Source organism: Takifugu rubripes, chromosome 7, assembly GCF_901000725.2.
Source record: "Takifugu rubripes chromosome 7, fTakRub1.2, whole genome shotgun sequence".
NCBI classification, from domain to species: domain Eukaryota; kingdom Metazoa; phylum Chordata; class Actinopteri; order Tetraodontiformes; family Tetraodontidae; genus Takifugu; species Takifugu rubripes.
In genome coordinates this window covers 6,447,000-6,461,999 of record NC_042291.1, presented here as the reverse complement: position 1 = coordinate 6,461,999, position 15,000 = coordinate 6,447,000, and the positions used below count along the sequence as shown (strand labels likewise).

The window sequence follows — 15,000 nt, the reverse complement described above, 5'->3', positions numbered from 1 at the left end:
CTTGTTTTAAATTTTTATTTTTTTTTCCTGATATGTATGTACACGCATATAGTAAAGCAAGTTACCAAACTCCTCTGAATCTGCAGGAATTACAAATTATATCTGGCACTAGTTTTCCAAATTAGGATCGGGAAACGGATGTTTCGGTGAAGAGCGGAAACAGAACCAAAGAAGAACAAAAAATAAAATAAAAAATCCTTTAGTGTGGGGTAATGGGGTAGACCACGGAGCCATTATCCACCCACAGTGTGAGTGTTCGTTCAATGACAGACAGGGGCCAAAATACCATTCAAGAGACTATTATCTACCTGGTAGAGATTCACCTGAGCAGTGGAGACAGGCGTTAAAGTGGTGAAAGCGGAGTTTGACTTCAAGTCTGCCCAGCAGCACCTATTGGCAACATGAACAGGGAATCAGAGGGACAGATCCGCGAGGGAGGGTAAACCAGCACTAAGGTAGCCCTGTTCATCTCCTCGCAGAACATTAATGTATTAAGAAATACAGTTAACAGTGCAGGTGCATCGGCCCAGCTGGGGCCACAGTTATTTGCGTAGCATTTGTGAAGGATGTTAACATAAAAAAAGACAACAATCCATCCATCCATCCATCCATATAATCGTAGGTCTTCATTCATCTGTGTGGTGTAACTAAGATGCACTATACTGCGTTTCCAGGTAACAAGTCAGAAGAGAACTGAACGAGAGCCTGAGTGCTGTCTTTGGTAGGCAACTGAAAAAGAAAATCTTTGTTTACCGTATCAACCACAGTATGCCGAGCATCCGACCTACAGACATTCTGCAGCCTAGAGTGAGTGTTGTTGCTTGAAGACACGGTGGAGAAACACAAAGACGACAAACGGCTTCTTAAAGGCACCATGAGTTAAAGAAACGATATCAAAGCTCTCTTACTCAGCGAGGCGAGACCGTTGGCCTGGAAAAAAAACAATAAATCACCTTTGAACAGGACCAAAATTCTTTCCTTAATACAATTTCACAGAATTGCAGAACTCGTTGGCTAGTCTGACTTTGAGCTCAACAAACGCGGCCTTCCAGAGACCTCGCTCAAACAAACAAACAAGATAAGCCGGCCTCCAAATTCATCTTCGCACTAAAATGACGCTACAGGTCAAAGCTCAGTGGTTACCGAGCTGCTAAAAAGCTGCCAAGCACAGTGTCTCACAGCTATTAGCACACGTCTGTCTGTGGAGACAAGGTAGAATCTCAGCCCATTCAGCAGTAGTGCTGAAAATGATTCAGATCGTTTATCCTAGCATTAGGTCCAGGGAAAAAAGACAAAATAAAATAATAAATACAGCAAAGAGCAAAGGTTTCTCTGTTACTGATACATTTGGGCAAAAATTAAAAAAAATAGTGAGTCATATTGCCTGGTCCCAGTTTGCGTTCACGTCAGGAAAAGCGGTGAAATTAATATTCTTGCATGTATTTGCATCTGCAGAGAAAAGAACCAACTAAAAATATCAAAAAAAACGGCACAGTGGTTTTGTTTAAACAGACAGGAGGCTGCACCATCTGCCCGAGGGGAGACGTAGAAAACTGACACAAGTGTGAGGAGTCTGTGGTTTGCAAAGAAAGACCAATTTCACGCCCCTCTCACATGGCTGGAAACATCTTAACACTTGCAGCGAAGCCTCGGACAGACAGCGGACACAAAGATCGTTTGAAGCTGAATGTAAAACCCAAAATAGAACATCCCATTAAGAAGGGAGGCGAAGGAACGGCAGCATAAACTGTAAGCAAAGGTGGTTAGTTTACGGTGGGAAAGACTGTTAACTGAAAGCCTCTGCAGCACTTAAGGTATTGAGCTTTTATATGTCCGTCTGGATGCAGGAGTTCTTGAGCTGCGGCTGGGTCTGGACCGGGTGCTGTGGTTGGTGATGGTGGTTGTTGTTGGTTTCCTTCGGCAGCTCTCTGGTGTTGCTGTTAGAGTCCAGCTCAGCAGGACACACCGTGTTGATATGCTCCTCGGTGATGAAGCAGAGAGAGGAAACATCTGTGCCATGGCCCAGGGAGGCAGTGGGAGAGAGAGGAGCTATCACAACTCCTTGGCCCTGGGATGACGAGGAGGAGGAGGAGGAGGAGGAGGAGGAGGAGGAGGAGGAGGAGGAGGAGGAGGACGACGCAGGGCAAATTTCTAGACGGTCATTCTCTACCTCCGGTAAGGGGCTGACGGTGGCGAAGCGTGTGTGGTAGTCGCCCCCGGCGGAGCCGTGGCTGCAGGACGTCTTCATGCTTTCCAGATCAGAGCAGCTGAACTCGGAGAAGTGGCTGGAGTGAGAGTCGGCCACGGACGGCAGGCTCCCGCTCAGAGATGGAGAGTCAAACTCCGAGGAGTTGGTGCTGCGCTGCTCCAGAAGCTGAGCGTCCATGTCCTCCCGGGTCTCATTAATCTTGGTGCTCCCGCTGCCCTTCTTACGCAGCTTTCCTTTGCTCTTTTTCCCTCCGGAGGTAGAGGAGGATGAGCACGATGCTTCTTTGGCCCACTTAGTGGAGGTTCCTTTAGCCTCTGAGGAGGGGCAGCCATTGGCGGGGCACGTCCACCCACAGCGGCCCGCGTGGCTGCCGTCATCGACGCTGCTACTGCCGCTGTGGTGTCGCAGTTTGCTGGGTTTGGATTCAATGTCAACCTGGACCTCCATACTGTTTCCATCTCTGGAACACAGGAGAAAAAAGAAACCCATGGGACCTGGACCTCACACAGCCAGGGACAGGCTCTTCCCTATTGTTACCGTCCTGATAAAATAAAAAGGCAATAGGAACCCACCTGTCAAGGGGCATGTAGGCGTTAAGAATGGATCCAGCCATTGCTTTGGTGCTAGCGTTGTCACTGATTGTTCCCAGGCTGACGGTGCCAGACTCACCGCTCAGGCTGCAGCGCTCCTTCTGCACGTCGGCCTGCACCTCCAGCCTGACAACAAGACGGGAGAGTTTAGACACGGCAACGGTTACAACGTCTGACCCCCGCTCTCACGTAGCGCTCCTTCAGTACCTGTTAAGGTAATTGACCATGGCACTGCCAGAAAGGCTGCCTGTGATGCTGGCTCCGGCCAGGGCTATGGTGGAGGCTGTCTCGCTCAAGTTGTCCCTGATGGCCCCTAAACGGTCCATGTGGCTCCCGCTGGCACTCAGACTGCCTGTGAGCCCACTAACGCTCCCCTCCCCTATACTGGGGTTATTCCTGGTGTCTGCTACTGATGTGGTGTCTACAGGGGGCAGATAATCGTTCAGACACAATACAGAGGGTTGATTTTTGTGCACTAATTAAGAGTCATGAAAGGGGGCGGGGCCGCTGGGACGCACCGGTGGCAGCTGCCCCGCTGCCGACGTTCATTTCATTCTCGTCGTCAAATTCAATGCGAACGCCTTTGCCATTCCCAGCTGAGACGCCACAACCTCCGCTACGGCACAGCGAGATGGGCACCACGCCGTAGACGTAAGCCAGCATGATGGGAACGCCGATGCCTACATGAGCACAGGAGCACATTTTGAGTGAAAGCAATAATACGGTAATAGTAATAACAGTAAGAAGAATGAAAGAAAATAAAAGTTATTGACAATATTGACATGCAATGACCAAAATTGTAATTCTTACACCTTTCTTTCTTACTCTTTTGTGAAAGCTCTTGCAAAATCCAATCAAAAAAAAACTTGAGTATAAATGTGAAGTGCTGACTTAAACCAAAGAAATTTCTGAAGCTTGCAAAGTCAAGCAAGGATAAGCCAATAAACTGGAGTGGGTGTGTGGTGTTAAAGGGGGGCGAGGCACTGACCAACGGTGACTGCAGCAACCACCGGGGAAACAAGGACGGAGAGCGTCACTCCTCCAGCAATCACCAGGTTCCTTTTGTGATTGGAGATATCTTTGCCTTCGTAGCGGTTGTGGATCTGAGAGAGGGAGGGAGACGGGAGAGAGAGAGGGGTTAAGTGAGGGTGCCTTGAGTTTTTGTTTGGCAACTTGAAGCAATTGTCTTATCTGACTGGTATTTAAAGACAACCTGATACGCCAACTAATCAAATAAAAGGATATTCCTTGAGGAAATAGACAAATTCACAGTTACACAAGCTGCCACTTTCTAAAATAAAAATGTCCAAAGGGACAGAGCAAACCAGCAAATAAACATAAAGACCCAAGAGCCACGTTCACACAGTGCTTGTGGAATGCCGATAACTCATGATCAGATGTTTCATCTGTCATGTGATTGTCCCTGACTAGTCATTGTTTGGAGAACTGGTTTGTTGGCACTGGCTTCTCCTTGGCAGCTCTGATGGGGGAATTCTGGAAAGTCTAAATACTTCTGTTTCCTTGACGTTGCACCATTTCAGGAAGCACAACTGCAAGTTTCTACAGAAAGACGCGGTTCACGTTAATGGAAAATAACCTCAGAGCCCGAGCACACTGCGTGGTGGTGCGCGAGTTTGCTTTAAAGTCGAATTACTCACCGGCCGACCTGGGAAGGGTTTCTCAGAAGAATGTGCGTTTGTCTCTACAGCTGATAATTGTGACGTGTGTGTGTATAGTTATGCAACTATGACTAAAAAGGTCTGGAGTAAGAGAAATGAAAGCAGTAACAGCGTTCCCAGCTCAGTTCTGTCAATAATGTGACTTTTTTTGTCATATCACCAGAGTACAGGAGCCGAAAGGTGTCCGAAAACCTCACCTTTCTCCCTACGTACACGGGGATGCCAATAATCATGGCAGGTATGGCTATGCCAGCAATGAGGGCAATGCCAACAGGGGCGCCAACAAGTGTGCCAAGTTGCCAAAGAATCTTCTTCTTCCTGCTCCATGGCTTCTTTCCCCAGAAAGTACAGCCTGATGGACTGAAAAGAAGGGAAGCAAAGAAAAAAAGCTGTCAGAATAGAAACGAACATTTGGGTTTGGCTGCCTCGGAGCGGCTGCTGACCTCAGGTAGTGCAGGTCTGATATTTCCTTCATGCACAGCCAGCAGAACTCGCAGCCGCAGACGGCGCAGGTCATGTGATTGCAGCTGCCATCGTTCATCTTGATGATGTAGGCGGCACATCGTGGACATGGCTTTATGTCGTCGGCTAACAGAAGAGGAGAAAGTGTTTCAGCGTACTAGTTATTGAACATCAATTTGCCGTGTGTGTGCGTGCATGTTCAGCTGGAAACACGCGATGCGTGTCGCTGCGCCCGAGTTAACGTGAAGCACATAAACACAGCTGTAAATCCAGGGATCTTTGAGACTGTGAATCCACCTGCGGCTCCGCTTTCTTGGCTGTGGCTGAGGGAGGACGAGCGCACCGTCCTCAGGCGAAGGCTCTGGGCCCGTTGCTGGCGTGCTGCGTCACATGTCTGGTTAGGGTGCCACAACTGCTTACAGTGATAACAAAACTCTGTACCGCAGCCATCCCTGCCGCATGTAATCTTTGGACAGCTGGCACATCCAAACGCTATGACTGCGTATCTGTTAAGGGGGAAAAAAAACGGCGGGCACAAATTAAGATCAAAGAAAACCGCCACTAGTTATTACCAAATCCATGAAATTGAACTGAAGTGGCAACAAAATAAAGACGTTAACATCAGAATAATGGCCGATGGTGATTTTTCAACCAAATCCTGGACACACAGCTGCTCTGGGGAACCCCCGAAGAGTGAGACATACAGCGGTCCTGTCTGTGAGGAGCGGAGGCCTCCCACAGTGGCCTGGAGATAAGGTTTCAATCACAGAACCAGGGAGAGCCTGGGAGATTTCCTCTCACGTGGATACGTTTACACTGCCGGGGGCTGTGTTTAAACATCTAACTGAAAGTGAGCGATCACATGGACATGTGAGGCTAATGTAAAATCTGTCGCAGTAAACATATTCGGAAATATTGGGGAAGCAGAAGTCCATATTCTAAGTTGTGTGGGAATTTAATTTAACGGAAATTACCGTACTCTCAGTTAAAGTCAGACATGTTCTCCTCGTTGACATTTTAAAAGTAGATATCATGCATGAGTAGGTGCCAGGAAGCTAGGGCTTTCCCTAAAGTTAAAAAGTGGGAGGGACTTTAATAGGCTTTTACCATCAAAATATATTTGATGCTATTCTGGTTGATGTAGAAAACAGGACATCCCACCAAACATAACATCCAGTTGCTTGTGTATTCAAGGTTATTCTGGCTTTAGAACATTGCTTAAAGGTGGGATGGGGATTTATAACCATCTGATCAAACAATTCCTGGAAGAAAGGGAAATTATGGTGTGTAAGGAGAAGCCTAATTAACGACACCAGCCTTTTTAGTAGCATCGGAGTGGCTCTGACTAAGGAGGAAACACGCCCGATGATGTTTGTAACCGAGCTGTGCATGCAGCTCCTTGATGGGGTTGGCTGTAAAGGGGTCTATACTACAGCGCCGCTCGGCGCTGGCTAGAGCGCGGCTGTGCTGTCATTCGTGTGGAAATATTTTAAATGTGAACAAGAAGGATGATGCTTTCATTTAAAATGTGTTTTTGCCTGGTCTGTAAGCAGAAATGTGCAGGTTGTTGAGATCTGGCAACTATCTCCGAATGGCTCCAATTACCTGCTTTATTAGCCAGGTTCTTAAATAGATGCATGTGGGCTTTTTTTTCTTTCTCCATATAATTCATTTGTGAAACATAGCTGCTTCGGTATTAATACCTTTCACATAAGCCGTGTATCGGGAAAGAGTATCGGATCGGACCGGTATCGACGAGACAGTGGGTCTCAGTCATGAAACGTGAGCAGAGACGATTCGTGTGGAAACTGTTCGTAGACGTTAATTAGAGTGAATCTCGCATTAATCAACATTTTAGTGAGTCAGGTCTGTTCGTAGCTACTAACAAAGTCTACACATGCTGTCGACCGTGTGAAGCTCTTGTGTAAATGTACAAACACATGTAAACAATGCTCGTCACTACTGTAAATTACAATTTAAATTCATATTGCCCTGTTTTATAAATAAGAACTATATTAGAACTATAAAACATTTAGTTAGTTACATTAATTGGCAATAGGTTTAAGATCCAGATTAGGTTGATGATTGCGGATTATGAATACAAAACTGCTGTGGGCTGTAATCACTTTTTAGAATTTTTAGATAGCGCTAAATTCCAACAGTTGTCACAGATTAGGATTAGGTTATGTCAATTACACACATAACATTGTTGGTTTCACATTTCTACAACGTGGAGAGAAAATTGCTCGTATTGTTTGGTACTGTACGATTGAATTCAAGGGTGGAGATTTATGCTAATAGCAGATTACCGGGAGCACGCTGTCAATTACCAGCATTGATGATCTACACGTGTTTACGATCAAACCTCAGTTTTCTGAGCACAGCTTCACGTGTTCCTGAATCTGTTTGCAAATTTACTAACGTGGGACGTCCCTGAGTGTCAATATTCTAATGGCAAGTATAATATTGGAAGTGAAAGTAATGCACTTTTTAACATTTCCAGAAGGATGATGCATTTAAAGGTTACTTCTTACCCACAGTCTGGCGCGGGGCACCACCTGCAGTCAGGGTCAGCCACAAGCCACCTTCTCAACATGAACTCCTCATACTTATCCATGAGCGCCCGGTCTCCAAGGATGATGCAGATGTCGTGTGGGTTAAAACGCTCCGAGCATTCGGGGCAGCTAATGTTGACACGAGACTCTGAGATCTCAATGCGCAGGTACTGGCGGAGGCAGTCGATACAGGAGCGATGGTGACAGGTCATGATATCAGGGAAGCTTTCCCTAGAGTGGTGCAGAAGGCACAGAGGGCACTCCAGGAGCTCAGGCCCCGCCCCACCCCCCACTTTGGTGGAGGAAGAGGTGGATGAAGAAGCCCCTGCAGCAGATGAAGTGGAGGCGGCAGCAGCAGCAGCAGCAGCAGCAGCAGCAGCCGCAGCAGCAGCAGCAGCAGAGGCGACTCCGGGCCCAGCCGCAGAGAAGAAGGCAGAGTTCTTGTCGTTACACATCTCAGAGTGGATGCTCTCAATGCTGGCGATGCCATCTACTCCTCCAAGCCCTCCGGGTCCAGGGTGTTGGAGCTCACGGGACCTTTGCCGCCCTGATTTGTGTTCCCGGGTACGCCGTCTAAAAAAGGAGGCCAGGGAGAGGCGTCTTTTCTTGGGGGCTTTCTTCACAGAGGGGAGGGAGATGGAGGAAGCAGTGGACTGGAGGTCCCGGTCAGAGCCCATCACCCCACTGTTCCCAGTGCCTAACTGCTGGTGCTTCTGCAGGCTCATCTCTCCGGAGGGAGGGGAGGGGTGTGCCAGGGGGGAGCCAGGGCTGGGTAACCTGTCCCTCACATGAGGATGGAAGTCTGGGAGTGGGACAGGGCTGGGTGCAGGGGTAAGGTGGTGGATGGGGGAGGAAGAAGAGGGGCCAGGGTGGGGGGAAAGGGCACCAGAGGGCCCGTCTGTGTTTAAGACATGGTGGCTTCTCCTGATCAACCTCGTGGTCACATCTATTAGCCTGATTTTGGCGAAGGGGTGGGGATCGCAGACGGTAAAACAGGAGCAACAGAACCTGGGGAGAGAGCGCATCATTTCCTGTTGTTATTAAGTGCAACACTGAAAACTCAACAAAACACAGTGTTATCTGAAATGCTAAAAATGAGACACATTCCAACAAACTGTAACTCTCTCCAACCTAATTCTGTTCTATTTAATTATAATTGCTGAAAGCCTATGTTTATGTAAACTTTGGTTTACAAAATAGCTGAAAAAAGGCGCTAGTGGAGTACTGAGGTCACTGAATGAAGCTTTATTCCGACATAAATGCACAATTTAATCTTGTTATCAGTCAATAAGCAGAGTGCAGGTTTACACAGCATTGCACCAGTCACGCAGTTGCGAAAAGAGGACATGAGGCTGTCAACCTTGGACTGTGCTAATGCCAAGGGGCAGTGCAAGATAAACAATGACACATCCAGTGTTCCGCTGGTAAAAACCAGAGAGCAGAAGCAGTATAAAACAGGATTTTATGAAGCTTAATCTCTTTCTCTAGCTGTATTTCAGATGTCAACTACTCTACAGTACAAGCAAAAGCATGCTAGAGTAATAGCCACTGCAAACATACACCGTTCAAATCATGTTTAATGGATCAGAATACAACTAGCAAGACATTTCGAGTCCTGAAACCAACACATAAGGGCCTAACCTGTCCAACAAACTACTGACACAACTTTGGACATTTAATAACTGTTGACTGTATATCAGTTTGAACAAAACTCAACTGATTATGTTTGCTTATGTTATAATTTCTGTCATCATAGTCACTTAAATGGAATCTCTGTATCTGCGTGAGTCACTGACTGACGGACCAAAGTAATAACAGGACAGATGGCTTCTGAGCCAACACCATGACGACTTCACAGCTTCGGGAGGATAATATTCACCCAGTTGAGAGAGAGGAAGGCAGAGGGATGCAAAGAGAAAGCAGGACACAAAATATGTACCGTGATGGTGGTGCGACATTTAGCCAAAAAATAAATAAATCTATCACTGTGTCAATCCCATCATGAACAACTGATTGAGTCAAATACAGGAGTCCGACAGAGTGCAGCGAGTAAAAGGCTAATAATGTGCACTAAAGCGTGTCGAGCAAAGCAGATGTGATGTCCTGACCTTCCCAGGGCATCTAAACGAGTGCAGCCGTGAGTGTGCAGGTGTATCACTGCTGGAGGGAGACAGGTGTTCAGAAGAGTGAGGATAGAGCAGGACCTGTGGACCACTCAAGGCATCTCCTCTGAAGGAAGCATTCATGTCAGCTAAGGCTGTGGCTTTCTTGCACGGTGCAAATATTTAAGAACATTAAAGCAAAGCTCCAAAACAAGCACAGGCTGTGTAATACGATTACGCTTTAACTCCAACATATGACTATGTTTCATCAGTTCCAAGAAGATCGCAATTCTTTCTATTTCATAACAGGGTTTTATTTAATCTGAGCACAAAAACTTCCTTACCTAAAATAAAAATGCAAGTGTAAGAAAACGAAACCAGAAAACGACTAAAGAATAAGTGCTGGAAGATATACCGGACAGACTTGATTGGGAAGCCAGTGAAAGAACAGCTCCAGCGCTGACCTCCGCTGACCTGCTGCAGTCTGAGAGACCAGCGTCCAAACACAAGCTGAGAAGGTCTCCTGCCTCAGGAGCTCACGGGCCACATTCAACACAGAAATGACTGGTCACAAGTCACCAAGGAGAGGCAGCTTTCTGCATAATTCCATCTTTATGCATTATTTAATGCGTGTCTAAACAGTCGCTCCATACTGATCTAAGATTACGAATAAAGGCGGGTTTTCAGGGCCTGGACTGAAAGTATCTACATGGCCAGTTTATGCAGCACAGCAAACACACTGGTCACGGTGTTATCAAGGGTCAAGATTAGATTTTCAGCAGTGGCATCAATTTAACTGCTTAAAAGTTGTAACAGCTGCAGAAACTTGGATTAAAATAAACCATTTGTGGACCTGCAGCATAAATACAAGCATGTTTGCTTTAGAAAATTCATTGGGACAAAGTAGTTTTGTTTTGTGAACATTCTTTTGATTGTGTAGTGTGTCTGTATCCAAGCCTCATCTTTTGTATGACCCCGACAGGAAAGACCACCCTGGATGGGGCTCAAGAAGCCACATCATTCTACGTTTACTCGTTTCTGTAATGAGCTGCGTTTCTGAACAGTAACCTCACAGAGACGATAGCACAAGTTGAGAGCAGAAGTTGAATGTACTCGTCATAGTTATCAAATGTAATATAGAGAAGGGGAACCAAACCAGCACGCGGGCCTGACAGAGAGAATGACAAGACACAAATAGAAGTGATGGCATGACTGGTAGATAGAGAGATAGAGGGGGAAAAGGCATCAGGGACAACAGACTATGAATAATCCAAACAGGGGAGTGGTGAAACGAGGAGCAGCTGTAGTTTCACAGTCTGTATTAGTCCAGCTGCATTCCTGGCCTGCGTGTCTCCGGTGTATTGCTGCGTCTGTGCACATTCCCGGGCTTCTATGCCACTAGAGTCACTGTGTGCGTTGGGGACACCAACACAAAGCCCCTCCTGGCTGGGTAGACAACACCTATTAGGTAATGCCAGCCACAATTCCTGATCACAGAGAAAAACAGACTGTAAACAGTAGAGGAGTTAGAGGACACGTGTGCCTGCCATTGTTAGAAATCTAAATCTGCCAGATTAGAAGACACAAAAACGGCGCAAACGACTAAAAGAACAGAGCTAACAAGGGCTGCATTGTTTAATGCACAAAGAGAGGCAGGGCAGGCCAACAGAAAAGAAAAGTAAAAGTTTCCAACCCCGACAAAGCCAGTACAGTCTCCAACAACCCCCCTTTTCCCAGACTACGCCCCCCTTTTCTCTCTAACTTTATTCAAGATGGGAGGAAATGAGGTAAGCATCCCGGCATTTCGGCTGAGTCGAAAACCCAGGAGGAGGATGTTGAATAAAAGGAACGAGATGCGTTTCCCGTGGATGCTTATTATAGCAGCAAATATTTCTGCTGTGAACAACAAAATAATTAAAGTTCCAAATGGGCTCTGATGAAAAAAAATATCATGCGAGCAATATTTAAAAGTGTTAACACAGGACGACCTCGACAACAGTTAACAAAATAACTGCAGATTGATATTAAAGGGGGTTGTGCTGGCAGGGGGGCTTATAGAGTATAAACACTGAGTACCACCTTCTCCAGGTCACTGAGCCTTGCTGAAGAGGTGCTGTGAGGAGCTCTTGACATTTTTGACAGTAAAAAAAGCCTGAGGAAGAAACAGAGCTGGCCTCCCTTCTTTCTAGAGTTTCTACGCAGTCAAAAACAAATGGAGGACATTCGTGTTGATGAGCTCAGAGGAATAAAAATTGCCAAGATTCAGTTGAACCTGTTGTTCACACCGACTTGCTCTGTCATCAAGGCCCAAAGATGCTTCCTCATGAACAAGGGGAGGACACTGAAAACTTATTTTGCTTAGAGCGCATGAGCCCATACTGGGGTTGACCCCCACCCCCCCTCTGACTGGGCCTGCAGATTTCTCCCCCTTCTCAGAGGAAAAGCTCTTGAAGCCTTCTCAACACTGGGTGAACAAGCATCCAATAGTTATCGAGCAGCTAAAGATGCACTCGTTGCTAGGTTTGTTTAAACATGACATTTAAAATGCCAATTTCTACGATTTCTACCCTTATCTCCTAATTTGGAGAGGGAATTTGCAAACTTATAAACCATTACAGGATACAAAACTTGCTCCAGAAAATGGAGACACTTGTACTGTCCAAGCCTGGGAATACCAGGCTGTAGGATTCCCAACTTTACTCTGAAAATTTATTCAAGGTCTGTGCTCTTCACAATAAGTTTCAAGCAATTTGTGGGCAGTATTTGCAGTGCAATTAACTTAAAATACTTATTATACAAATTGATGCTGTGGCTGCTATTAAAGTTCTTTCTGGCAACAGTGTAGTTTTGACATGAGGATGTGCAATCATTTACAGACTGCTTTCTCTAATTGCTCCCCTTTGCTTTTATCAAAAAGACACTAAAGAGGTCATATAAGTGGTGTGAAATGGTTGGAAAAAATGAGAATAGTCTCCTGAGATTCGGAAACACAGCCACATAAAGATGTAAGATCTTCAACTCTTAAATATTTGTAACAATCAAGACTCTGCGCACTGACTCCAGTTTCAAGCAAGAGTGGCAAGAGAGAAAACTTTAACAGGAAACTTTATGTAGGGAATTGCATGTCAGGTAGTATTCCATCTGAGACGACACCATCATCAATAATACCCCGATGAAGTGCCTAATCCGCCACCACCACCTTGTATTTAGCACAGAAGAAGAGAGAAAGGTCACGCATACAAACAGGTCACAGATCAGGGTAGCATATTAGGCTCCTACACTTGCATTTTGGACCGGCAACGTTAAGACAGCATAAGGACTGCGCACACCTAAATGTAGGACCCATAAACAATATATATGTAACATTGATCTTAAACGACCAAAGGTTTCTAATTAAAGAGGTTGACATTATTTCCTCAAAGGCCCAAAAGTCATTTTTGCATCCTAAAACCTGAAGTCGTAAGGGTGACACATCAATCAGTAGCTTCCTTCAGTTTCACTTGTGTCGAAAAGCACTGTTGGACAAAGTGAAATTAAAGAAGTAGCACTTTGTCGAAGACCAGCTAACGCTTTTCACCCACCACTGTGATCCAGCGCCCGCGCCTTGATAAGAACTATCGGTGAAATTTCTATTACCACACGTAATTCCGTATTATAGTACACGACCCAAACATTAGATTGATAGCTAGGTTAGCTAGAGTTGGTTCGATTTCATGTCCGTTTACGTCACCTCGCAATTTATCACCGTCTAGTACACGTGCCGAGACAAAAAAAAGGCGATACATGGCGATGGCGAAATATAGCTGTGAGCTCCTAAAAACGCTCCATGGTGTCTTCTTTCCTAAGTGGCGATAACCAGAATACCAGGCAGCTAACGACTAAACACAGCAAGCGTTAGCAGCAGGCTAACAACGTTAGCTTGAATCGTTAAGAACATACCTTCCGTTGCTTGTGACACTTGTGCTGCGGACACTAACGAAGACAAAAGGCGGCGTCCTGGTTTCTGAGAGTATTTTAAAGTTTTGTGATCAACGTAACCACCAAACTGCTCTGATTTACTCTCCAAGCAATACTTATTTTCTTCTGTCTTCGGTCCCACCTATCCGCTCTGCCATAAACGACAACAGCTCCTTCCGAGCTCGCTCTGTTGTTCGTCAGTCTCGTACGGAAATTCAAATAGTATCGCGAGATTTAGTCCAAAGAGTCGAGGTGGTCGCACTAAGGTGTCGCCACATAAAGATTGTGGAAAATCAAAATATATGTGAATGACAAGCGATTTTCAAAATCTCTTGACCAGTGACCACTTAAATTTGAGCAATATTCAGTGATTCGATTTGCATAATCTGATAGAAATGTATTTTTTTTCTCAATTTACTTTGTCTTAATAATCTGAAAACTGATATTCGGAAATTTGATTGTTATATTTGGAAAAAACGTAGAGCAAGCCTTTTGGCTTTGCGTTGATTACTTTATAATTTTATCGCTTTTAATATTACGTGATAGTATTTAACATCGAATGCAATACTATCGTCTGATGCTCCTCGCTGACATTTTCTGTCCATAGCGACTGGTTAGTACCTAAACATTTGCATGAGGTCACAATGTATTCCGCATGGTGAGATGCATACGGGAACAACGATCGAACAGCGGTATACAAATCTAATCCGCTGCCAAAGCGGATTACGCAATAGTTCTGCCTGTTTTACTACTTAAAGAGACAGAAGAGGAAAAGTAAACGAGTTGGCGTAATTCTGGCCTTAAATTCTTATTCACACACTCCTAGAAATGCTACATACATTATTGGGATAATAGGGCTAAATCCTTAAACACAAAGTGACGATAATAATGCCAAACTGTGCAATATGCACAAAGATCTGCAAGACGTGTAGTTGCAAATACAGCAGGACCTATTAAATAAGGCCCACAAGTCTTCCCATTATTTGGCCTTATGTAATAAAAAAACAAATCAGAAAAATAGAATGGTTTTGACTTCTATGTGAAAGTGAAACAATGGAAAAATGCTTGGCGCAACAATATCCTATGGCTTTTGCAATATGTTCCCTATTCTGCTCCATTATACAAATGATCCCTTTTCCTTTGATGTACTCCTTAGAAATGTGATTTCTACGGAATGTGATTTGACTCGGACGACTAAAACCCCGGAATGCTCGTCATTTATAAATCCCTATATTTACATCGTATTAACTTGTTTATACATTCCCTTAATGATCGGTATAAGAAATATCTCGTCTAGTCCGATTTCAGAGCAAGTTTGAAATTGTAGAGAAGCATGCAGCAGCGCCACCTAACGGCCCACAGCCGACCTACATATATCTCAAGAAAGGGGTTCCTAAAGTTCATTATTTTGTATGACCAATGTGGACAACGGGACATTAAGACTCA

General features: G+C 45.2%; 1 protein-coding gene across 1 annotated transcript; it reads right to left on the bottom strand.

Moving 5' to 3' along the window:
• Window position 1: 1 nt before the first annotated feature.
• LOC101063199 (E3 ubiquitin-protein ligase RNF19A) lies at window positions 2–13,774 on the bottom strand. Its single transcript, XM_029838908.1, has 10 exons — window positions 13,537–13,774; window positions 7,475–8,503; window positions 5,238–5,446; window positions 4,922–5,066; window positions 4,676–4,838; window positions 3,788–3,902; window positions 3,318–3,479; window positions 3,007–3,220; window positions 2,782–2,925; window positions 2–2,669 (listed from the first exon to the last, which is right to left on the bottom strand). Exons 2-10 carry the CDS (start codon window positions 8,218–8,220, stop codon window positions 1,826–1,828), a joined length of 2,742 nt encoding a protein of 913 aa, XP_029694768.1. The 5' UTR covers window positions 8,221–8,503; window positions 13,537–13,774; the 3' UTR covers window positions 2–1,825.
• Between the last annotated feature and the right edge of the window lie 1,226 nt (window positions 13,775–15,000).